General features: G+C 46.2%; 1 protein-coding gene across 4 annotated transcripts in view; it reads right to left on the bottom strand.

Annotated features, from left to right (window-relative positions):
- WDR7 (WD repeat domain 7) overlaps positions 1–26,994 on the bottom strand; it is a 654,984-nt gene that overhangs the window by 540,507 nt on the left and 87,483 nt on the right. For all 4 annotated transcript variants that reach the window (XM_082268937.1, XM_082268938.1, XM_082268939.1 and 1 more), the window contains one exon: positions 22,311–22,525. In XM_082268937.1, the coding sequence (XP_082125063.1) occupies positions 22,311–22,525 (215 nt within the window). The remainder of the gene's footprint in view (positions 1–22,310; positions 22,526–26,994) is intronic.

Below are 26,994 nucleotides of genomic sequence, written 5' to 3'. Positions count from 1 at the left end.
GGGAAAATGAAATCAAATCCCAATCTAGAAGGCCCAACCGGTGCCAACTAGAAGTTTACAATGCTCATCCTTAATGATGAGACTCAACAAAAGAGAGAAAAAAAACCCTCGAGGTAGACCACCGGTCTCCTCAAATTGCGGCCTGCAAAACCTTGCGGCCAAATGAGGCATCCGCCGATGCCGTCACATCAATCTTATAGAATTTTGTAAAGGTATGTACCGACGACCAAGTGGCCGCCTTACATACCTGGACCACTGACGCCTGATGGCGAAAGGCCCAGGAAGTACTGAGCGCTCGAGTGGAGTGCGCCCTAACAGGGAACGGAGGACTCTGACCCTTAATAGAATAAGCCTGTACCACCGTTTGTCTAATCCATTTGGCAATGGTCGCGGCAGATGCAGGCAAACCCTTTCTGGGGCCATCCGTGATCACAAAAAGTGAATCCGTCTTACGGAATGATTCCGTAGCTTTCAGGTATACCCTGATTGCCCGAACCACATCTAAGGAATGCAACGCATGTTCCCGATGATGCTTGGGCTGAGGACACAAGGAAGGTAGTACAATATCTTCATTCAGATGAAAATCTGAAACCACCTTAGGAAGAAAAGATGGCTTAGGATGAAGTACTACCTTATCCCTATGAATCACTAGGTATGGGGACTGGCATGATAATGCAGCCAGTTCTGACACCCTGCGAGCAGAAGTAATAGCCACCAAGAAGACCACCTTCTGGGATAAAGTAAGCAAGGGAATCTCCCTGATGCTTTCAAAGGGAGGTTTCTGTAGAACCGACAAAACCAAATTAAGATCCCAGGGCGGTAAGGGCGCGCGGACTGGAGGAGCCAGGTGCCGCACCCCCTGGATGAAATTCCGCACCAAGGATTTGGTAGCTAAAGGTTTCTGAAAGAAGATTGCTAATGCTGAAACTTGACCCTTGATGGTGCTCAAGGCTAGCTTCTGCTCAACCCCTTGTTGCAAAAAGGCCAATATTCGAGACACCGAATAGGTACGTGGAGGAAATCCTAAAGATTCGCACCACGCAATATAAGTCTTCCATGTGTGATAATAGACTTTGCTGGAAGTCGCTTTCCTTGCTTTAATAAGGGTAGGAATGACTGAAGTAGACAAACCTCTGTCCTTCAGTACTTGGGTCTCAATGGCCAGGCCATTAAAACCAGCGACTGTAAAGCACGAAGGTAAATTGGTCCTTGAGACCACAGACACTCCCTGAGACGAAGTTCCCACGGAACGTCTGCGACTAACATGTCCAAGTCGGCCAGGCCGGCTTGAGGAGGCCAGCCTAGAATTTCTAGGACCACTGGCGCTGATTGGATCTGAACCAGGCGTCCCTAGAGCTATCTGGCCCCGACCATCCGAGAAAGTCTGGTCGTTTTCTGTTTCCACACATTTATCAGATACCTGATAGTTATCAGGAAAGGTGATCTTTTCTGGTTGAACCTCAGGGACCGAAGTCACCCGACTAGAGGCTACTTGGCCTATCTGGTCAATCAGATCCGATTCCTGTGAGGTATCGGGACTAATCTTAGGAAAAAGGTAAAGGAAAAGATCTATTCAGGGAACGGTAACTACCGCTTCCTGTGGTACTTAAATGTTGGAAGGGAAGAATCGCACCGGTAGTAGTGGTTGATGCTCGATCTAATGTCCTGAATACCGGTGAAAACGTCCCCCCACCCTGAAACCGGGTGGGGGCGCACCTTCAGGCTGTGTACTCCTTTACTTCGGGTTTGGCTGGGTTGGTCCTCTGCTTGTCCGACCAGCCCTTCTTGAACCCTCCTGGAGGAGTCTTGCCTTTCCCGGGAGTACCAGCCGGGCGCCCTTTATGGGCGGTAAAGAAAGGTCCTCGCTTGTTGCGAGGTCCCTTAGCTTTTGCAGCCTGTGGCAAAAAAGTGCTCTTGCCCCCAGTGGCATCCTTAATGATTTCATCTAGGTTGGCCCCAAATAGACGATTCCCCTGAAAAGGGAGATTGGTCAAGGTCTTTTTGGAACCTAGGTCAGCTGACCAGCATTTTAACCACAGTACACGTCTGAGGATCACTGCTAACTTAGATGCATGCCCTAATAAGGGAGTTGTGTCCAAGGCTGCGTCACAGATAAACCGTAGCCCTTGTATGATCTGTTCCATCAAATCAGATGTCTCCTGGGGAATATCTTTTCCCCTAAGATCTTGGCGTACCATTTTCGCCCATTCCGTAAGTGTCTGGGAAACTAGACCAATAACAATTACTGGTCTAAATGCTGACCCTATCAGAGAAAAGATAGTGCGGGACTCTGCTTCTATCTTTCGATCCACCGGATCCTTAAAGGACGAAGTGTCCTCCACTGGAATAACCGTGGCTTTATTCAGCCTGGAAATAGGCGGATCCACGACTGGTGGTACCGTCCATTTCTTAATGATGGATTCCTCAAACGGATAGCGTCTAGCAATACGCTTGGAAATAGTAAAGGTACGTTTAGAATGCTCCCATTCTCCTTTAATCTGATTACCAAAACATTTAGGTACAGGAAAAGCCTTCGCCGTCTTGATGGGCTTATTAGTCCCAAAAGGCCTCTCTGTTTCAGTTGCCTCTGCCGGTAAAGCCTCAAGTTTTAAGGTTTCTTGCACTGCCACAACTAGTGCGTCCACCAATGCTTCTTCCTGAATTATAGCAGGAGAAGAAGCGTCCTCCTCACTGTCTGAGGGGGCTTTACCTGGGATAACAGCCCTTGCAGAGGAACCTGCAACTGCAGTGACCATCTCTGAATCTGAGTCAGAGGTGTCAGATGGTATAGGGGTAGGCGGGGGTCGCTTCCTTGACCCCCGTCCCTGACAGGCCGCCTCCACCCGAGCCACCATAGACTCCAAAATTGCTGTAAATGACTCTATACTCTGTGCACCGGCGGGTCCCGAGGCCCCCTCGAGGGAAACAGGTGGGGGAATATGTGTGGCAGGGTCCATGATAACTCCAGTTACTTCCTGGATAATATAATTCAAAAGTAAAGAAAAAAACTTTTTTTTTTTTTTTTTTTTCTTCTGACCCCCAGCGCCACAAAAAGCCCCTTAGTGTTACCTGCTAGGGATCCCTATCGATCGAGAGAGAGAGAGATAGACCCCCAGGCTCACCACTTGATGCTCAGAGTTAAACTGCAACAGCTTACAGCGCTGTCTTGACAAACAGGAAGTCTTTTGGCTGGCTGCCCAGGAAGAAAGGAGGCGGCTCCGCCCCTCTGCACGCCTTCCGGCGCCTCCCCCAAGCTCCACGAGGTGTAGGATCACCTCAAACATGGCCGCCCCCATGCTGGAGACACGAGGCTACGCCAAAATGGCGGCTCGTGCGATCCAGCAAAAAAAATGGCGGCGGCCTATACTGAATAGCGGTGTGCTGCAGGGCACACAACACTCTCTCTGCATGGGGATATGGCGTGGTTGGCGGTACCGGCCCTGGCGGACCGCATGGCCGTTCGGGAGGCCTGCTAATAGCTGGAGATCTGATTTGGAAGGCAGTCTACATGTCCGTGGCTTCTGACTGGTAGGTAGCTTATACTTAACCCATAAGATTCCCAGAATGCCACAGATTACATCTTTTAAATATGTATACAATAGATTGTTAGCTCCCAAACCAAGCCTCCTGGCTTTTGCACACATAAAATCACACTCAAGTAGGAGGATTTGTGACATGTTATAGGATAGAAAGGACTCTTTCTTACCATACAGAGAGGGGCCCGCGTTCACCACAAAACCCGTCAGGGAAAAAGGGGGAACATACTACTCACCATACCGGAACCAGGCGGGCACCAACTCCTGACAGTACCCCTCTCCACCGGGGCGGGAGGGCTGTCGACCGATACGGACGCCGTGACTCATGGTCTTTGGCGTTTCAGCGAGACGTTTAACTCGCGGGTTCAGTCCTTTTAATGGGACTTTGTCGCGGCCGACCCAGCGCGGAGCTATGGCCTGCACGCGCTCGTAGGCTGAACTGGGGTGACCACCGGATCTCAACATCCAGCCCGTCGCCCAGTTCAGCTTTCTTGCTTGAAGATCTCACAGGAACACTGGAGAAAAAAAGCTGTCTAAAAATCCTTTAAGAAAAAAATTCTTGCCAGGACCTAAGATCCCAGCAAGGTATCTAGGTCCTTACTCCTAACTAGACAGAAAATAACTGATTTGCTGAGGCAGAGAGAGAGAGGATATACCCTCTGGGACTGCCCCTAGGGTGTGGCCAGAGCTTTTTAATTTCCTGTCTAGTCCTGCTCCTGTGGAGACAACATAACCCGAAGGTGGTGTATCACCGAGGACTACGTCTGTCAATGAGCGCTAGAGAAAGAGATCTTAACTGTAGGTTCACGGTGAAACAAGAAAGGGATATCATTACATTGGCATTGGAAACCCCCGTTTGTACCAAAGTGAAGGAAATTAATTATAAATTACTTACGAGATGGTACCGGGTGCCTTTTTTATTGAATAAGTTTTCTGCAAGTCTCTCAGATCAGTGCTGGCGATGCCAGGAGGAACCGGGGACCATCTTACATATTTTTGGGGAATGCCCTCGCCTGGCTCATTTCTGGGGAGAGGTGTATGCGTTAGCCCAAGAATTCTCTGAGAGGGAGATCCCGAATAATGCGGCTTTTTTTTTACTGCATGTTTCCACCCTGCCCTTTGAGAGTTACAGGAAATCCATCCTGTTCCATATTTTGAACGCAGCTAAATCTTGTATACCCTTACGTTGGAAAACACCTCTTCCTCCAACGATCAGTGATTGTGCCCGAAAAATTGAAGATATTAATAAAATGGAAGACTTGCGTCTCTCTGCACAATTTAAAAAGCAATTTTATAATAAAACATGGGGCGCATGGAACAGGTTTGTCTTAACAGAACGGGGGAAGAATTTACTATGCTCCGAGAGTTTAACAGCCATTACTGAGTTAGAAGGTCAGGGAATTAGTCCCTAGGTTTGAGTAGTACTATTCTGGGTGAATCCAAGGTGGCCTCCCCTTCCCCCCTTTTCCTTTTTTTTTTTTTTTTTTTTTCTTTTTGGGTTTTGTTTTGTTTCGGTTTTGTTGATATATCACATTTAAGTGATGGATATGCAAGAAAAATGATGTATTGATTTGTAAATAACCTGTAAGTGTGATCTCGCATAAATAAAATATTTGAAAAAAAAAAAGAAAACTCATCCAGTCTCAACCAGGAAAACTGTAAACTGATATTGGCATTGTATAATGCTTTATTGGGTTTTAAGACCAGGATATCTGAAACTGCTAAGCCGAGGTGGACACCCCTCCAGACGATGTTGGGTGATGAGTGCTGACAAGGGTACGAGGAGACATACATGAACACGCTTATCTCTGCTAAAGACACGGTGATACAACTCAGAATATTTCACTAAATGTATTATACCCTGATGAAATTACATCCCTACACATCAAACAAGCTTAAAAGGCTGTCAAGAGGAAGTCCACTTCTATACACAAAATGATCTCCTTTAATAATATCTCTTTTGCTTTACCTAACATCCCTTTGCAAGGAACTTGCCTTCTGAGCTTATTTGGGTGTATTCGCCTATCCTTGTGCCAAAAAAAAGTTAAGAACCTAAGATTTTTTTTAATGCGAATGGGAGTGCCTTGCCATCCTATCTTATAAGGCTGTGTGTGTCTACCGATACACACAGTGCAGGGAGACACAATTATAGTCACTGCATGCAAGGGTGGCCCTAAAGGATGCTGCAAGAGAAAAGAGTCACCCTGAAACAGGAAACCTGGGGAATCTGTCAAAGAGCCAGCTTAAACAGGAACATTGCCTGCCACACTATCGCAGTCCTGCTATAAATCGCTGATCGCAGCCATTACTTGTAATAAATAAATAAATACAAATTCTAGTATATATACACCATAGTTTATAGACAATATAACTTTGCGCAAACCAATCAATATAATGTTTTATTTTTTTTTTTTTTTACCAAAAATAAGTAGCAGAATGCATATTGGTCAAAATTTATGAAGAAAATTGATTTTTTTACATTTTTTATTGCAAAAATAGATATTTTAATATATTTCTAATATTTTTAGATATTTTTTTATAGCAGAAAGTAAATCTATATATTTTTTTAAAAACGATCAGTCTTTTTTTATTTATAGTGCAAAAATAAATAACCCAGAGGTGATCAAATACCACCAAAAGAAAGCTCTATTTGTGTGAAAAAACATTATATATATTTAATTTGAGTATAGCATTGCATGACAGCGCAATTGTCAGTTAAAGTAATGCAGTGCCAAAAAGCATAAAATGGCCTTGTCATGAAGGTGGGCAGATCTTCCGGGCCTCAAGTGAAACACTACATAAAATAGCAGTAGATGTGTGGTTTGTCAAGTCCCCTCACAAAAAAAAATAAAAAAAAATTAAAAAAGCAGGCTTCAAGGGCAACTCCACTTTCGTGGGAAAAAAAAAAAAAGCAAATAAAGAAAAAACAATATAGCGTATATATTTGCGACACAAATCATATTGTAATTGAATGTTATTAAAAATGACCTTTCCTTTTCAATCTGCAGCCATTGTAATCTGAAAATGCAATGCAATATGGCTCCCTGGAGCTGTTCTGTATGCAGAATGTATACTGAACGCCCCCCAGAAATATAATTTCCTGCTTGTGTGATTGGCTCACTAATTTTCCCAGAAGTCTGCTTAAGATACAAGTCAGATTTCTGGCATCCCCTGCAATAAAAATGTCATTTTTGGTGAGATACTCCCAATAGGAACACGTCTAAAGGGATGCAGGCCCAGCAGCTTCCCTCATTAGAGCCCTGCAGCTGCCACAGCTGATAGCCAATTATGAAACCACTCCCATTTGACCCACTCAGCACAGAGGAACAAACAGGGATTTCTTCAGAATAACAAAAAATAGGAATCCGCAACAAAGTTTGTTAAAATCCTTGTAATGTACAGAGATCACTCAGAGGGGAATGTTTTTACCAACAAAAATGGAGTTACGCTTTAAGCCTGGAAACTTGGAGAGCCCACACATTTGTATTTATGCTGATGCAGGCAGGAGGAAGGGCGGTGTAAAGTAATATACCTTTGATTTTGATGGATTTGGAGAAAAAAAATAGCGATCAGCTGAAAATAATCAACACATTGTAAATCTATTTCTTCCTTTGATTTTCTTTACTTTTCTTTTTCAACAAATACTTGTAATTTATAGAGTGACCTATCCTCCTTCCCATAATGATCCAATCCACAACAATAAATTTATACCAGACTCTTTACATAAAACCATAATCAGTTCTTTATGCTGGTGCAAACGGCCAGAGCAATTTCTATAATCATATATTACAGAGTGAGAATTCAGCCCTCAATTTTCTCCAATAAACTGCAGTATCTTCACAGGAGGGCAGTGCGAACGCTTCCTAATGAATCCATCAGCATACATTTTTCATAACGTGATTATCTCCCTGGCAGATTCATCGTCTTAAGCTTTCTCTCCTCTGTAATTGTTTTCCCAGTAAGCCAGGCTACAATTACCATGCTATGAGGCTGACGTGCAGTCACAATGTGAAGGAGAGAGGACAGCAGATCTCCCGCTATTACACCTAATTGTGCTATAAAGTCTGTCTTATTGCAAGTGGGACATGCGGGAGAACACATAACGGCCACAAAGGCTTCCGAAACACTTCAGGATGTGTGCCTTATGTACACGGATGTGTCACTAGTGACACGTGTCATGGTAAAAAGTTAAAGGTGACCAGGAGAGGTTAACTGATATCTGACCTATTTTTTCATTGTCCTGATGTATTCCATTGAATATAAAGTTGAACCTTGTAACAGCCATCCAGCATATATCCTTTGTGCATTCCTGTTCCAAGCAATACAACTGCCTTTGCCCTCTTCTTTAACCACTTGCCTACAGTGCACTTTCACCCCCTTCCTGCCCAGACCGATTTTCAGCTTTCAGCGCTCTCACACTTTGACTGAGAATTACTCAGTCATTCAACACTGTACCCATACAAAAATTGTGTCCTTTTTTTCACACAAATAGAGCTTTCTTTTGATGGTATTTGATCAATACTGTGTTTTTTATTTTTTGTGCTATAAATAAAAAAAGACTGAAAATATCGTGAAAAAACGGAATTTTTGTAAAATCTTACCTGTAAAATTCCTTTCTCTGAGTCCTCCGACAGTCGCCGCCTCTTCATATTCGTCACATATGGGTATTAGACTTTGCTCCGAAGGAGTAGCTAGGCAACAGAATATGTTAACAATAAAGCTTTAACATATCCCACCCTCAAGGGGTGGTCCCCTCAGTCAATACCCTCCTACTTCCTGCAACCATATCTCAGTTTTAGTGGAATAGCAGTAGAGTATACATTCAAACCCCAAAAGAGGGGCGGGGGCGGCGACTGTCGGAGGACTCAGAGAAAGGAATTTTACAGGTAAGATTTTACAAAAATTCCGTTTTCTCTTACGTCCTCCGACAGTCGCCGCCTCTTCATATTCGTCACATATGGGGACGTCCCAAAGCAGTGCAAACATGAGGGGTGGGAAACGCATCCGCGCCGAAAGGCAACGCAGTCTCCACATCAAAGAAAGGAACCTTACCAAAGGAAGGAAACCAGCTGGGCAACAGCAAAAATAAGTGCTCAACAGGAGCAACAACCCAGGAAAAGACAAAAAAATCAGGGGATACAAAAGATATCCCAACAGCCAGGAGTCCCCAACAAGGGACCCTATGGAACAGCCGCACTAAGAACCTTGCGGCCAAAGGAAGCATCCGCCGATGCCTGAACATCTACTTTGTAGAATTTTGTGAAAGTGTGCACGGTCGACCAAGTCGCCGCCTTACACACCTGGGCTACAGAAGCCCCATGACGGCAGGCCCAAGACGTACTCAGTGATCTAGTAGAGTGCGCCTTCACAGGCACAGGGGGAACCTTCCCCTGCAAGGCATAGGCCTGTTCAATGGTCTGCCTGATCCATGTGGCGATGGTAGAGGCCGAAGCCGCCATGCCCTTCCGAGGACCCTCTGGAAGAACAAACAAGGAGTCCGTCTTACGAAAAGACTCAGTCGAATTAAGGTAAACCCTAATCGCCCGAACAACATCCAGAGAGTGCAATCTCACCTCCTGTGGATGTTTAGGCTTCGTGCACAACGAAGGCAAAACAATATCCTCGTTAAGATGGAATTCCGAAACTCGTTTCGGCAGAAAAGAAGGATTAGGTCGCAAGACCACCTTATCCAAATGAACAACCAGGTACGGAGACTTGCAGGACAAAGCCGCCAGTTCCGACACTCTGCGAGACGAAGTGATCGCCACCAAAAAGGCGACCTTTTTTGGACAACAGAGACAACGAGATCTCCCTGATCTGTTCAAAAGGAGCACGTTGTAACACAGAAAGGACTAGATTCAAGTCCCAAGGGGGCAAAGGATCCCTCCTAGGAGGAACCAGATGCCGCACACCCTGAATAAAAGTGCCAACCAAGGAGTTGGAAGCCACGGGACGTTGAAACAGAACGGCCAGCGCAGACACCTGACCCTTTATCGTGGCCAGCGCCAAACGCTGATCGACACCCGTCTGAAGGAAAGACAGCACACGGGAAACCGAGTACGTGCGGGGTGAAAACCCCCTGGACTCACACCAGGCAAAATAGGCCTTCCAAGTACGGTAATAAACCTTTCCCGAGGAAGACTTCCTCGCGTTGATCAAGGTATGAACGACCTCTGGAGAGAGACCCTTCTCCTTCAGGACCTCGGTCTCAACAGCCAGGCCGTCAAGCCAGCGACTGTAAAGCAGGATGGTAAATCGGTCCTTGAGACAGTAGATCGTCTCGAAGAGGCAGACGCCAGGGGGCGTCGACCGCTAGATTCACGAGGTCTGCGTACCAGGACCGGCGAGGCCAGTCCGGTGCCACAAGAATCACCGTGCTGCGTTCCGAGTGTAACCTGCGAAGGAACCTGGACAGCAACTGAATCGGTGGAAAAGCGTACATCAGCCTGTACTGATGCCACGGGGCCACTAACGCGTCCGACACGTCTGCCCGAGGGTCGCGCGTCCTTGCCACGAACCTCTTCACCTTGTAGTTGAGGCGAGACGCGAACAGGTCCACATCTGGAAGACCCCACTTCGCGCACAACATCTGGAAGACAGCCGGATGGAGAGACCATTCCCCCTGATCCAGGGTCTGGCGACTCAGATAGTCCGCCTGCCAGTTCTCCACTCCCGGAATGTGAACCGCCGTTATCGCCGGGACATGAGTCTCGGCCCAAGACAGAATGTCGGCCACTTCTCGAGCCGCTCGGGCACTCCTGGTGCCCCCTTGGTGGTTGACGTAGGCCACCGCCGTGGCATTGTCCGTCTGCACCCGAACCGGGCAGCCCTGCAGCCGGTCCGTCCAGCGATGAAGACAGAGCCTTATCGCACGCAATTCCAGAATGTTGATCGGGAGGGAAGACTCCCCCTCCGACCAGGTCCCCTGGGCGGACAGAACGCCCAGAACACCACCCCAGCCCGACAGGCTGGCATCCGTAGTGATTATCGTCCACGAGATCGGACGAAAAGACTTGCCCCCGGACACCAACGGGGACTGGAGCCACCACAGAAGGTTTTCCCTGGTGCGATGACTCAACGAGATCTGAAGATCCAGAGATTGAGGTCGCCCGTCCCACTTGGACAGGATCTCCGCCTGGAGACCCCGCGTGTGAAACTGAGTGAAAGGAATCGCCTCGAAGGCCGAGACCATCAATCCCAGACATCTCATACACGTCCGCAGAGACAAGTGTGGAACGTCCCTGAGGGACCTGACTTCCTCCTGAAGAGTCCTGAGTTTGTCTTCCGGCAGGAAGACCTTCGCCTGCACCGAGTCCAGTATCATTCCCAGATAGGGAAGACGAACCGACGGACTCAGTGTCGACTTTGGAACATTTATCGTCCAACCGAACTCCTGCAGAGTTTGCATTGTGACAGACAGGTCCTTCTCCAGACCCTGACTGGTCGCAGACCGAATCAGAATGTCGTCCAGATACCCCAGGACAGAAATGCCCTGGGCCCTCAATAATGCCAGAACCGGTGCAAGCACCTTGGTGAAGACCCGCGGAGCCGAGGCGAGCCCAAAGGGCAACGCCACGAACTGGTAGTGATCCTCCGCAATGGCAAATCGAAGGTATCTCTGATGACCCTCGAAAATGGGGATGTGAAGGTACGCATCCTTCAAATCGATGGAGGCCATGAATTCCCCCGGAACCAGGGCAGCCACCACCGAGCGCAGGGATTCCATGCGGAACTTGCGAACCCGCACAGAGCGGTTCAGAGCTTTCAAGTCCAGAATCGGACGAACCTTGCCCTCCTTCCTGGGCACGGTGAACAGATTGGAATAAAACCCCCGAAATCTGTCCCGATGAGGCACCGGAACCACCACACCCTGAGCCCTCAGGTCCCGCACCGCCAGGTGCAGATCCCGCAGGCGCTCTGGAGACAGTTGTAGATTTGAGGGAAAAAATCTGCTCTCCGGCCGAGAGAGAAACTCGATCTTGTAACCAGATCGAACGATTTCCAGAACCCATCTGTCCCGCACACGGGCCAACCAGGGCTGAAGAAAACCGAGCAAGCGTCCCCCCACCCCAAAACTGGGTGAGGGCGCCCCTTCAGGCCGAACTGTTATGGGCCGCAGGTCCGGATTGGCCGGACTTCTGTTTCCCAGACCAGGGCTTCTTCTGAGAGCCTTGGCCTTTGAACGGTTTGCCCTTGTAGTGCGGCCGAAAGGCACGAAAGGACCCCTGAGAGGGCCGAAAATTTGCATGCTTCTTCCCAGAAGCCCCCTTAGCCTTGGGGAAATGGGGCAAGAGAGTGCTCTTACCCCCGGTGATCCCCTTAATCAACACATCCAGGGACTCCCCAAAAAGGCGAGACCCATCATAAGGCAGATTGGCTAAGGTTTTACGTGAAGATTGGTCCACCGACCAACATTTCAACCAAACCAGGCGGCGAGACAACACCGCCACGCTGTGCACACGTGCAGCCAACGGAATCAGGTCCAGGTCCGCATCACACAGATACATGACACCCTGGTGGATCTGATCCACCATATCCAGGGTCGCCGCCGAGGCCGAATCGGCCACTAGGACGCGCCTAAGCATCTGCGTCCAACTTGCGATCGCCTGGGCCGCCATGAGAGAAGCAAACAGAGCCTTAAGCATAGAACCCGTAACAGAATAAGTATGACGGGCAAGAGACTCCAGTCTCCTATCCGTGGCATCACGGAAAACAGGGGAACCCGCTGCAGGAATCGCAGTGGCTTTGTTCAAAACCGCAATTGCATGATCCACTGGCGGAGGCACACACCACCGTTCATCAGTGGCAGGCGAGAAAGGATAACGCAGCTTGAATTTACTTGGTACCGCAAAAGGTTTGCTCAGATCGCGCCATTGATCCTTAACAGCGCGCTGAAAATCAGCATTGCAGGGAAAAACCTGCGGCGTCCTGCGTTTTCTCTGCGTCCCATAAGCCGCCAAGGCAGCGGGGGGACACACTTCGTCCTGCAAACGCAGCGTTTGCTTAATGGAAGCAATCAACTCATCCATGATTGCAAGCTCTTCAGGCGAGCCAGGGGGAGAATTATCGACCCCCTCAACTTCAGCCTCCACCTCAGACCCCACTAGATCAAGAGAGGAGCGGGACCCCGATAAGGAGGTCCCTGCCAGAACAGCCCCATCACCTTCGCCCTCAGAATCAGAGGACAGAGCAACTCTGGGCCGTTTAGTAGACTGAGCAGCCACCAGCATTTGCACCTGGGCAGCAAGGCCAGCCACAATAGTGGCTAAATCCCCCCCTGGGGGGGAAACAGCGGTCCCCTGGCTTTCCACCAATACTGTGGGAAACTTGCCCTCCTGAGAATCCATTGCCCCTGTATGCCAGACAACCAAGGGTTAACTGCCCCCTTTCAGCAAGCGCGGCAAGCGCAGCCCACCGCACCACACTCAGGCACAATGAGACCCCCACAGGGAATATACAGACTGAATACAGGCAATGGAAAACAGGAATAGAAGGATAAAACCTGAGGAGACCCCGCTGCTGCTGCTGCCTCGATCGGTGTTCCAGGAAAGAGGAAGTGATGCTGCCAGGGCGCTCTATGTAAGCCTATGGAGGCTACAAGAAAATGGCCGCCGTGCATGTAAACCATGCGGCCGGAGCGGGCGCCGGTAAAATGGCGTCGTTTGGCGCCGAAATCGCCGCTCCATAGTGCATAAAAACACACACAATTTTATCCCATTATATGGATACATGTTAGATCGCCGCAGCGATCGCTGTATATGCCCCAACATGCCATTAAAAACATGCCCCACAGCACACAGCTTCCCACACTGCCCAGCCTGACACACACAGTGTCACACAGCTCCCCCCCCCCCTTGCAGCCCACAGCATGCAGCCGAGAGATAGGGAGACAAGCAGTGTGAATAAAGGCAGGTTACACAGTCCCAGACTGAGACCCCCCCCCAGACAGACAGGTCCCCACATAGATACACTTACCTCACAAGGCGTGGGGAACCCGCACAGGCGAACAAGCCGCTGCACATGAGGCAGGGAGAGTCGCAATTCAAGACGCACACAATGGCGGTTAAGAAACCGCACAGCGTCCGGTGAGGTAGCCACCTCACCAATCATCCCTGCACCGAACAGGGATGGGTCGTTCACTGTGCTAGGAGCGTTACCTGGCTGAACGCTCGATGGCAGACTGGGAAGCCACTGACCCACGACCTGCGATCAGGGGGATCAGCCCGAGACCCAGTCCGCATGGTCCTCTTCGTCCGAAGAACTAACTAATGCTGACAAAAATAACAGCTAAGTAAAGGTAGAGAAAAAACTCAAACAAAATATTAAAAAGAAGAAAGAGTCTGGGACAAAAAGTCCCAGCACAGAGAGAGCCAGCCACTCCTGACAAGCTAGACATTAAAACTGAGATATGGTTGCAGGAAGTAGGAGGGTATTGACTGAGGGGACCACCCCTTGAGGGTGGGATATGTTAAAGCTTTATTGTTAACATATTCTGTTGCCTAGCTACTCCTTCGGAGCAAAGTCTAATACCCATATGTGACGAATATGAAGAGGCGGCGACTGTCGGAGGACGTAAGAGAAAACGCATTTTTCTTTGTTTCTGTCATAAAATTTTGCAAATTAGTCATTTTTCTTCACAAATTTTGGCCAAAATTTATACTGCTACTTATCTTTGGTAAAAATAACCCAAGTAAGTGTATATTATTTGGTCTTTGTGAAAGTTATAGAGTCCACAAGCTATGGTGCGAATCATTGAAAATTGATCACACTTGATCACACCTGATGTACTGAAGGCCTATCTCATTTCTTGAGACACTAAAAAGTCAGGAAAGTACAAATACCCCCCAAATTACCCCTTTTTGGAAAGTAGACATTCCAAGGTATTTAATAAGGGGCATGGTATGTTTTTTGAAGTTGTAATTTTTTCCCACAATGCTTTGCAAAATGAAGATTTTTTTTTTTTTTACAAATTGACGTATTAACAGGTTATTTCTCTCACACAGCACATGTATACTTGCAACTACACCCCAAAACACATTCTACTACTCCTCCTGAGTATGGCGATACCACATGTGTGAGACTTTTTCACAGCCTGGCCACATACAGAGGCCTAACTGCCAAGTAGCAGCGTCCGGCATTCTAGGAGCACAAATTACACATATCATTTCCTGACAACCTATCGCACTTTTGAAGGCCCTGGAGCACCAGGACAATGGAAACCCCCATAAAATGACCCCATTTTGGAAAGCAAACAGCCCAACGTATAATTTTTGAGGCATAATGAGTCTTTTGAATATGTCATTTTTTTCCACAAGTTTTTGGAAAATGTGGAAAGAAAATGAAAACGCATTTTTTTTTTTACACAAAGCTGTCCATTTATGCAATATTTCTAACGCATAGCATGTACATAGCAAAAATTGCACCCCAAAATACATTCTGCTATTCTGAGTATGGCGATACCACATGTGTAACACTTTTTCACAGCCTGGCCACATACATAGGCCTAACATCCAAGTAGCGCTTTACACAAAGTTGTCCATTTATCCACTTTAAGACTGGGCCTATTTTTGACACTTGGTGTTCACAAGCTAAAATAATTTTTTTTGCTAGAAAACTACTTGGAACCCCCAAACATTATATATTTTTTTTTAGCAGAGACCCTAGAGAATAAAATTGAGATCGTTGCAATATTTTTTATCACACCATATTTGCGCAGCAGTCTTCCAAATGCGATTCTTTTGAAAAAAATTCACTTTTTTGAACTAAAAAATAAGAAAACAGTAAATTTAGCCCAATTGTTTTCCATAATGTGAAAGATAATGTTACGCCGAGTAATTAGATACCCAACATGTCATGCTTCAAAATTGCGCATGCTCACAGAATGGCGCCAAACATTGGTACTTAAAAATCCCCATAGGCAACATTTTAAAAATTTCTGCAGGTTACTAGCTTAGAGTTACAGAGGAGGTCTAGGGCTCAAATTATTGCTCTCGCTCTAACGATCGCGGCGATACCTCACATGTATGGTTTGAACACCGTTTACATATGTGGGCGGGACTTGCGTATGCGTTTGCTTCTGCGCGCGAGCTAATGGGGACAGGGCGCTTTAATTTTTTTTTTTCCAATTTATTTTATTTATTATTTTTTTATTTTTACACAGTTTAAAAAGAAAAAATGTTTTGATCATTTTTATTCCTATTACAAGGAATGTAAACATCCCTTGTAATAGAAATAGGCATGACAGGTCCTCTTTATTGTGAGATCTGGGGTCAAAAAGACCTCACAACTACACTAAAAAAGAAAAAAAAAAAAAAAATTGTTGAAAGAGGAAAAAAAAAAAAAAAAGAAAAAAAAAAAAGCGGCCCTTTAAACCGGTTGCTAGGCAACGTCTTTTGACGTAGCTCCGGTCCTCCAAGACCATAGAGTCGAGTGAGGGCCATCTTACCCTCACTCGACTTCCTGTCTCTGAGGATCCGGGACCGGATAGTTTTCCCCGCTGCCGGCGGGTCCGGTAAGCTGGGAAAACGTCTGGGACGCGGCAGGAGGGGGGGGCACCTCTTCCCCTGCACCGTAAGGGTAATTTCGTGGCGCCACTGGGACCACCCTTATCTGAAAGCCGACCGCCCGCCGTTTCAAAAAATACCGGGGTTATGGGGGCTATCTGCTGCCATAACCCCAGTATTTAGCTTTTAATGGCCGACGCATATAGTCGTTAGGCGGTCAGTAAGTGATTGCATGCATATGGCAAACAGGTGACGATGACTGATGGGGTGACAGGTGACGATGACTGATGGGGTGACAGGTGACGATGACTGATGGGGTGACAAGTGACGATGATTGATGGGGTGACAGATGACAATCACTGACAGGGTGACATGTGACGATAATTGATGGGGTGTCAAGTGACGATGATTGATAGGGTGACCGATGACGATGACTGATGGGGTGACCGATGACGGTGATTGATGGGGTGACAGGTGACGGGCGATGGTCACTGATGGGTGACAGGTGACGGGCCAGTGTTAATTTCGTCGACTAAAACGTTTTCGTCGACTAACACAATTCAGATGACTAAAATACGACTAAAACTAAAATGGCATTTTAGTCTTAAGACTAAAATACGACTAAAACTAAAATGGCATTTTAGTCAAAAGACTATAACTAAAACTAAATCGAAATTTGCTGCCAAAAATTAACACTGGTACATGCTCAAAGCATAAATAATAACATTTTTTCACTCCAGGACCAGCAGTAGTATATAATGAGTTTGGAAATTGTAGAGAAATGCTTAAATAATGCATTACAAATTACAATTGAACTACACCCATTTGATTTTAGATGACTAAAATGAGTTTTAGTCGACTAAAATGTAGGGCGTTTTAGTCGACTAAAATATACTGGAGTTTTAGTCGACTAAATACGACTAAAACTAAAACACTTGCAGAAGACTAAAATGGGACTAAAACTAAAATGACATTTTAGTCCTAAGACTAAAACTAAATTAAAATTTGCTAACAAAATTAACACTGTGACGGGCGATGGTCACTGATGGGTGACAGGTGACGGGCGATGGTGCACGGCGGTACTGATGGCAGTCTCTGGTGACCGGTGAACTTTAGGCTACGTTCACATGTGAGAGTAGCGATCGCGGGCAGAATCACTGCGATTCTGCCCGCGATCCAGAAATCACTGCAAATCGCGGGGCGCCTGTGCGTTGCCCGTGATTTGCAATAGCACCCCAAACGCTGTGCGATGTTGCTGCGATTTCCGCCTGCCGAATCGCGGTAACATCGCGCAAACAACGCATGACGCCCCAAAGAAACTCTTGTACCTTTTTGGGGCGTCATGCGTTGTTTGCGCGATGTTACCGCAATTCGGCAGGCGGAAATCGCAGCAACATCGCACAGTGTTTGGGGTGCTATTGCAAATCACGGGCAACGCACAGGCGTCCCGCGATTTGCAATGATTTCCGGATCGATTCTGCCCGCGATCGCTGCGCTCACATGTGAAGGTTATGGGTGTCAATTTCTGGGCACTGATGAGGTGACTGTTGGGTGACAGCTGACATTGGGGGGGGGGGGCTGAGGACTGTGGTGTGGGGACATTTAATTTTTGTGATTTTACTTTTACAGGTACACAGAGCAGTAACTGGAAGCTGTATGAGGAGAGAAGAGCTAGTAACAGTGAGTTACTGCTCTTTGTTTACATTTTGTGATCGGCTGTGAATGGATTCACAGCCGATCACATAGTAAACAGTCACTGTCAGTGACTGTTTACTACCGCCGGTGACAGCTGTGTTCCTACGGAACACAGTGCCACCGACATGACCGCGCTGCGCGCTCCCGATCGCGCATGCGCGGTCATCTTGTGGGCGCCTTCATTGTGATCGGCTGTGTCATTGGAACACAGCCGATCACGTGGGAAACAGCCACGCCCATTGGCTGTTTCCCCCCTGCCGGTGACGGGGGGTGTCCCGGGGACACCCCGACACCGGCAGTGCAGGGCGGCGCGCACGCGATCGCGCGCCTGCCCTGCTTAAAGTGCCGCCGTCATATGACAGCGGCCCAGGATAATGGTCGCTCCGCTCCGCCGTCATATGACGGCGGGCGGGCGGCAAGCGGTTAAGTGGAAGTTCATTCAAACACCAACTATACATACATCTACTCCTACCCTATTCTAAGCATATTTTATCTACCCTGCAAAGCATGGGTGTCCAACCTTTTGGCTTCTCTGGGCCACATTGAGTGTAGAGAAATTTTCTCGGGCCGCATATAACGTAATAAATGCTGCCGCGCCCTTCCCGTGCCTCCGCGCCACCCCTCCCCCCCCCCGCACTAATTTAACACAACTAAAGGATGATCAAAATAAATGAAATCAGTATACAGAGGTTTACTTCTTCTGAGAGATAATAAAGGAACACTCTAACCACCATGACCACTTCAGTGATTTGAAGTGGTCATGGTGGTAGGAGTCAGAAACACTGCACATGCTCCCCTCCCCTCTGAGGCCGCCTCTGCCTATCGTTAATTGGAAGCTGCTGTGGCCATGCCCCCAACCCGACTTCCTTCCTCCAAAGCAAAAAAAAATGGTCAGGGGGCAGTGGGCCGCATTGCCTGCGGCCTGGACATGCCTGCTGTAAAGCAAAGATCTGTATACTTATCTATGCTGAGGGCGCTCTGGTCCAGTCACATGATCAGGTCGGAGCACCGGCTTCAATGAAGAGGAGAGATCGCCAACAACGGCTGCAGAGCCTTGGCAATAACGTCACCCATAGGCTTACTATGGGGCATCTATTGTTGGCTGTCCCTCCTCTACACTGAAGCTGGCACTGGGACCCCATCATGTCACTGGAAGGGAGCACACTCAGAATAGGCAAGTATACAGATCTGTCCTTTCACAGGGTAGATAGAATAGTCTTAGAATGGTGGTGAGAGTAGATTTAAAGCGGTAGTAAATCGCAGGGTAAAAAAAATAATAATAAAATTGGGCCCCGGGCAGTTAAATCATAATATGCTAGTATGCATCGTATATTTGGAAATATATGACAGACTTACCTGAAAACGAAGCCCTCCAGCAGCACACTGTCACTGCTGTAGGTGTTTCCATCTTCACCCCTTCTTCCTACCGGGTTCGCTTGACTTTCTGAGCCATGATTACATCACTCTCTCGCATGTGCATGGTAGTCACAGCCTTCACACAGAGTTCTAAATGGATGACACTGTCCATTCCGAGCCCAGTGTGTATGCACTGGTGACGTCACAGGCTGCTTCTAAATTAAATATCTCCTAAACGTGCACCGGTCTACATCCTGTGTTCCTTCCGGGTTTTCAGGCTTCGGCTCTATGAATGGCTAAGCTGCAATGACGTCACTCCCGTGTATGGGAGTTACAGCCGTGGCACTGAATTCTGAATGGACATCACCGGATGCTTCTAAAGTATATATCTCCTACACGGTGCACATTTAGAAGATATTTACTGTACCTATAGGTAAGCCTGATTATAGACTTACCTATAAGTAAAAATAAACAAAGGGAGTTTACTCCCACTTTAAGTATAGTTAGTGTTTGACTGAACTTCCACTTTAAAATGGACCGACAGAAAATGTCTGCATGACGGCTGTTTGGCCATTTTCTTCTACCAGTATTAAAAAGCATAACTCTAGCCTTGCATTTGCTAAAGCTCCACTTCACTGGCTGGGAATCACCCTCACCCCCCTCTAACTAATCAATGCAACAAATTATATTTTGATAAAGCCTAAAATGTATGGGGCGCTTTATATATTGTCAATTTTCATCAGTCCCTAACCCCAAGGAGCTTACAATGTAGGGTCTCTAGATCACATTTATACATGCATATTTATACTAGAGACAATTTACACAGGAGCCAATTGACTTACTAACATGCATTTAGAGCAGTGGTGGTCGACATAGTTATAGAGGGCCTTAAGTGCGACACTTCCAGAAGACTGCACAATAGCAGCACACTTTCATACTGATACCCAAAAATGTTGGGTCTTACTGCAATGTACACTAAAGAAGTTAAAGTACAATAACCTCCAGCACTGGCATCAGTGGATGCAAAAAAAACAAAAAAAAACAATATTGGTGTCAGTGGATGTACTAATGACCCCCAACATTGGTGTCACTGGAAACACCAATAACCCCAAGCATTGTTGTCAGTTGACACACTAATTACCCCGCAACAATATTGTCAGTGGTTGCAATAATAACCCTCAGCATTGGTGTCAGTGGACGAAATAATAACCCTCAGCATTGGTTCAGTGGACGAAATAATAACCCCCAGCACTGGTGTCAATGAACACAATAATAATCCCAGCATTGGTGTCAATGGATGCACTAATAACCCCCAACATAGGTGTCAGTGGATACACTAAAAACCCCCAACATTGGTGTCAATGGTCGCAATAATAACCACCATTGTTAGTGTCATCAAACACAATAAAAACACCCTGGTGTCAGTACTAATAACCCCCTTAAAACTGGTGATCAACCTGCTCCCTTCCCTGCATTGGTGGCCATAAAACTGAAATTTAAAATAATTGTAAAGGTCAAAAGTTTTTTTACCTTAATGCATCCTCTGCATTAAAATAGATTTATGGCTTTGGGTTTTTCCAGAATTATACTTACCTAGGTGGATGCAGCGTTGGTCCGATGCTGCATCTATCCCCCTCCACCTTTGCACTGAGAACCGAGCGATCGAAAACTGCCAATCGCTCGGTTCTCACAGCTCCCAAAACAGAGAGCTGCTGACTGTCAGTCACCGCTCCCTCCTCGCTCACTGGAGCGCTGGGCTGTGAAGGGGGCGGAGCAGCCAGCTCAACCTCTCATCGGCTCACTGAGAGGCTGAGCCAGGTGTCGGTCCAGGCACCTGGTGGATCTCGATTTTGTGGTCATGATGACGTGGTGCCTGGACTGACTTCTGTGACTTCAGCAGAGAGCGGACTTCAATCTGCCCTCTGCTGAAAATGGGTCGCAGGAGTGCAAAACTAATTGCACTCCTGTGATCCATAGAAGTACAGCCAAATTAGCTTTGGCTATACCTCTCCTTTAAAGGTAAAAAACCTTCTGTGCATAGGATTGACCCCCCCCCCCCAAAATACTTACCCGAGCCTGATCTCGGTTCGATCCAGGGCTGTGCCTGAGAGCAAAGACTCTCACTTCACTGGACCTGGATACAGAAGCGAGAGGCATTGGCTTCTGCTGCTGTTAATCTCCACCTGTGAGGAGAGGGAGACCCGCTGCTCTCTGTGGGGCCGAGCTGCATTGTGTGCGTCTATAGACACAGTTTACGTTTACAATTACTTTAACCAACCTGCACTTGTGGTCAGTAGCAGTAAAAGTTAACCCTTCATCCCACCTCATTGGTGGTCACTGGCAGTCAAATTTATCTCCTCAATCTCCACTGCATTGGTGGTTACTGGCAGTGGGATCTGTACTTGGGACAGCACCTGTGTATTATTTTTTTCGGAAGTTTTTTGACTGGAAATAGCTTTGGTATTATGTTCTGTTTTTGAGTTGGTAAACTTCTTGCATCTATAGGATCTTTTCTGCATTTATCACTAATTTTTTTAATCTTTAAAAGCATGCCAGAGGTTTAAATGATATGCGTTTGTGCCTGCAGCCCACTTGAAGCAAGCTCATTGTGGGTGAAATGTGCCTGGAGAGTGCAGTTGGTTGGGTGGAGACACTGTGCATGTATGCAGCCATTTCTTTTTTTTCCATGGAATAAAACAATAAGCTGATTTTACTATGGAGTGCGACTTACATCTAGTGCATATTTCCTAAAATGGGGCAGAGATGGCTCATTGGAGTCAGCACCCTAATAGTCTGTGAATGACAAGTTGAAGAGGTTTGGAGTAGTGCTACATATCGTGGCTGTGTTATGACTGTGGGTAATGTAGACTCTTACTATTGGCTGTCCAGCACTTGGGTCCTCTCAGAATCCAAGAAACTGCAGTGGTGGGATGACGTTATGACAAGGAGACCTGGATTACCAATTTTTGCTACCAGAAAAGGCGCCAGCAAGAGACAGATGGCAGACAATGTGGAAAAAACTCTGCACATATTTTTTTAAAGGTAAGTGGGGGTGAGAAGCATAATTTTGCACAGAAATATGCTTAAAAAATTATTGCCCAACTTATTACAGACCTACAAAGAGTTACTGTCTCACCACTCGGTTACTACAAATGTCAAAAAAGAAGAGTTTTAAAAACAATGACATATGATGAAAAATAAAGTAATAAAAAGTACTTACTTTGTCTGAAGCTTCTGAGGCCAAGAGATTGGTAGCGAGGGTTTGCAGTTTGTGATGTGCTACTGTTTTCAGTGCCGCAAGACTACGCCTGGTCATTGCTTGTTTTAAGTTGACCGCCGAATGGCTGAGTGCATCCACTGCGGCAGGCACTGCCTCGTCACAAGCATTTAGTATTTCCACTGCTGTGATCCCCATGACACAACGATCCAATGCACCTAAATAGAGAGGAAAAAAAAGTCTAAGGTTATAGATCTATAAAAAATCAAATCTCATCAGATCACTAGAAAAAGTGAGCATTTTCGATAAATGGATAAAAATGACACATTCACCACTGGCTGGCACATTGGTCTGCCAGCTGACTAAGACTTTACAGTTTTGGCACTGAAAACATACAACCTATGGCTGGCAGCCTGATCCGCATGCCTACCAATTGTACAGTGCCACAACAGACATGTGCTGTTGACAGTTTTCTATGCCAAGTGCTTTGGCATGGTGCCAAGCTCACAATACAAAGTTTTTTTTTTTCTGTATCCCCATTGGAAAAATCCCCATCACTTCCTGTCCTAACCAGTAATAAGGAAAAATCTCAAAAACAGGTACAAAGACAGCAACGACTTCTAGTACTTGCTGGCTGTGGAGATGAGAGCTTCAAACTTACATTTAGGCCTCTTTCACACGGGCGTTCGGATCAGATCCGCCTGTCAGTTTTTTAGGCGGATCTGATCGGATGCCCCATTCAGCCCTATGGAGCAGCGGATGTTAGCGGTGACATGTCCGTTGACACCCGCTGCCATCCGCATCCGATCCTGTCTGTGAAATCCGGACGGATGGAAATCCTATTTTCCATCCGTCCAGGGGATCGGATCGGATGAGAGCGGATGAGAGCGGACAGGCGGTCCGCTCTCATCTGATTCCCCATAGAGAGCAGCGGGGCTCTGACACCTCCCTCTCCGCACTGTGTGCAGAGACGGAGCTGTCATCCGCCGGCTCAGCGGGGATTGGCGGGTCGATCCCCGCTGAGCAGAGCACGGTCCGCAAAGGAATGCGGACCGTGTGAAAGAGGCCTTATTCAACAGATGCACAATTATATATATATATACACACATATACACACACACATTTTGCCTTTCCCTACGATTTAGCAATACGTTAATCTAATCATAAAGTAAACTTAGAGTTGGCACTAACAGGTGCCACACAGAGGTCACTAGGGGGCTCCAGGATATATAGTTAACCATATGGCTTGGCAATACCTGGGTACTTTATGTTTGCTACAATGGTGTAAAGCACTACCAACCATGAACAATGTAAATGCAAGGTTTATAATTTCAAAAACTCTATTCCCCACCTATGGGGTGGGGGGGACACCTACTTTGAGTCATGGATGTAGGCCATAATAACTGCTGCAATTTTTCTGCACCCCAGTTACTATGTTTTCATGCATAGTTCAGTCGCTTAGCCTTGTTTCAACATCTTATGCACGAAAACAAAGGAACTGGGGTGCAGAAATATGGCAGCTGATGCTCTGGACGGAGTCAAAATTTGAAATATTTGGCTGTAGCAGAGGGCAGTTTGTTGGTGTCGGGTTAGAGAATAATGGACAATAATTAGTGTCTGCAGGCAACAGTAAAGCATGGTGGAAGCTCCTTGCAAGTTTGGGGCTGCATTTCTGCAAATGAAGTTGGAGATTTATTTAGGATCAATGGTGTCCTCAGTGCTGGGAAATACAGGCAGACACTTATCCATCATGCTATACCATCAGGGAGTCGTGTGATTAGCCCCAAATGTATTCTGCATCAGGACAACAACCCCCAAAAAAACAGCCAATGTCATTAAGAACTATCTTAATCAGAAGAACAAGGAGTCCTGAAGTGATGGTTTGGACCCCACAGAGCCCTGATCTGACTTTCTGGAATTACATGAAGAGACAGAAGGATTTGAGGCAGCCGACAGCCACAGAAGATTTATTGCTTAGTTCTCCAACATGTTTGAAACAAACTACCTGTTCCTTCAAAAACTGTGTGCAAGTGTACCTCGAGGAACTCATGCCGTTTTGAAGGCAATGGGTGGTCATGCCAAATATTTATTTGATTTGGATTTCTTTTCTGTTCATTTACTTTCCATTTTGTAAATTAATAAAAAAATAAACTATCAACACCTATTTCTGAAAGCATTCTTAATTTACAGCATTTTTCACACCTGCCCAAAACTTTTGCATAATATTACATATACACACACAGGTTCATCTCAAAAAATTAGAATATCATCAAAAAGTTAATTTATTTCAGTAATTCAATTGAAAACGTGAAACTCCTATATTTTATATAAATGCGTTACACACAGTGATATATTTTTTTACAAATTCAATGTTTATTGAGGAGAAAAAGGCATACAAAATCAACAAAAGCAATGAATTGAAATACATCCGAACATCAATGAAACAACGGAGCAGAAAGTAGAAACCATGCAGACATAATAGTATGCAATGAAGGATAATATACAGCGTATCAGTAGATAGCTGCAGGACGCCAGGCCCCAAGGGAGAACCACACCCCCACCGGCCGCTATCAAAGCAACCTGGGCTTCCATTACACCTTATCAGTGCCACAGGCTGATCGCCTCCATGCCATGCAGCATTGATGCAGTAATTTATGCAAGAGGAGCAAGTGCATACTATACTGTACATGGACATACTTTTCAATAAGCCAACATTTCTATATTAAAAGTCCTTTTTTTTTTTATTGGTCTTATGTAATATTCTAAAAAAATACTGAATTTTGGGTTTTCACTAGCTGTAAGCCATAATCATCAAAATTAAAAGAAAGAAAAGCTTGAAATAGATCACTGTGTGTAACGCATCTATATAAAATATATGAGTTTCACTTTTTGAACTGAATTACTGAAATAAATTAACTTTTTGATGATATTCTAATTTTACGAGATGCAAAAAAAAAATATATCACACACACACACACACACACACACACACCACACTATCTCACAAAAGTGAATACACCCCTCATATTTTTGTAATATTTTATTACACCTTTTCATGTGACAATACCACTTTGCTACAATGTAAAGTAGTGAGTGTACAGCTTGTATAACAGTGTAAATTTGCTGTCCCCTCAACTCAACACACAGCCATTCATTTCTAAACCACTGGCAACAAAAGTGAGTACACCCCTAAGTGAAAATGTCCAAATTTGACCCAAAGTGTCAATATTTTGTGTGGCCATCATCATTTTCCAGCACTGCCCTAACCCTCTTGGGCATGGAGTTCACCAGAGCTTTACAGGTTGCTACTGGAGTCCTCTTCCACTCCTCCATGAAGACATCACGGAGCTGGTGGATGTTAGAGACCTTGCGCTCCTCTACCTTCCGTTTGCAGATGCCCCACAGATGCTCAATAGGTTTTAGTTCTGGAGACATGCTTGGCCAGTCCTCACCTTTACCCTCAGTTTCTTTAACAAGGTAGTGATCATCTTGGAGGTGTGTTTGGGGTCGTTATGTAGGAATACTGCCCTGCGGCCCAGTCTCTGAAGGGAGGGGGATCATGCTCTGCTTCAGTATGTCACAGTACATGTTGGCATTCATAGTTCACTCAATGAACTGTAGCTCCCCAGTGCCAGCAGAACTCATGCAGCCCAGGCATGACACTGCCACCACCATGCTTGACTGTAGGCAAGACACACTGGTCTTTGTACTCCTCCCCTGGTTGCCACCACACACGATTGACACCATCTGAACCAAATAAGTTCATCTCATCAAGACCACAGGACATGGTTCCAGTAATCCATGTCCTTAGTCTGCTTGCCTTCAGCAAACTGTTTGCGGGCTTTCTTTTGCATCATCTTTAAAAGAAGCTTTCTTCTGGGACGACAGCCATGTAGACCAATTTGATGCAGTGTGCGGCGTATGGTCTGAGCACTGACAGGCTAACCCCCACCCTTCAACCTCTGACCACTGCAGCAATGCTGGCAGCACTCATACATCAATTTCCCAAACACAACCTCTGGATAGGACGCTGAGCACATGCATTTAACTTCTTTGGTTGACCATGGCGAAGCCTGTTCTGAGTGGAACCTGCCCAGTTAAACCTCTGTATGGTCTTGGCCACCGTGCTGCAGCTCAGTAGTCTCAGGGTCTTGGCAATCTTCTTATAGCCTAGGCCATCTTTATGTAGAGCAACAATTATTTTTTTCAGATCCTCAGAGAGTTCTTTGCCATGAGGTGCCATGTTGAATTTCCAGTGACCAGTATGAGAGAGTGAGAGTGATAACACCTAATTTAACACACCTGCTCCCCATTCACACCTGAGACCTTGTCACACTAATGAGTCACATGACACCGGGGAGAGAAAATGGCTAATTGGGCCTAATTTGGACATTTTCACTTAAGAGGTGTACTCACTTGTTGCCAGCAGTTTAGACATTAATGGCTTTGTGTCGAGTTATTTTGAGGGGACAGCAAATGTACACTGTTATACAAGCTGTACACTCACTACTTTATGTTGTAGCAAAGTGTCATTTCTTCAGTGTGGTCACATGAAAAGATATAACAAAAGATTTACAAAAATGTGAGGGGTGTACTCACTTTTGTGAGATACTATATATATATATATATATATATATATATATTAGTGATCGACCAAAATCGTTTTTTTAGTGCCGATACTGATATT

This window comes from Pelophylax lessonae (assembly GCF_965119305.1).
Source record: "Pelophylax lessonae genome assembly, chromosome: 1".
In the NCBI taxonomy this organism is placed as follows: Eukaryota; Metazoa; Chordata; class Amphibia; order Anura; family Ranidae; genus Pelophylax; species Pelophylax lessonae.
The sequence above is the reverse complement of the archived record's forward strand: the minus strand, read 5'-3'. Positions and strand labels throughout refer to the sequence as shown.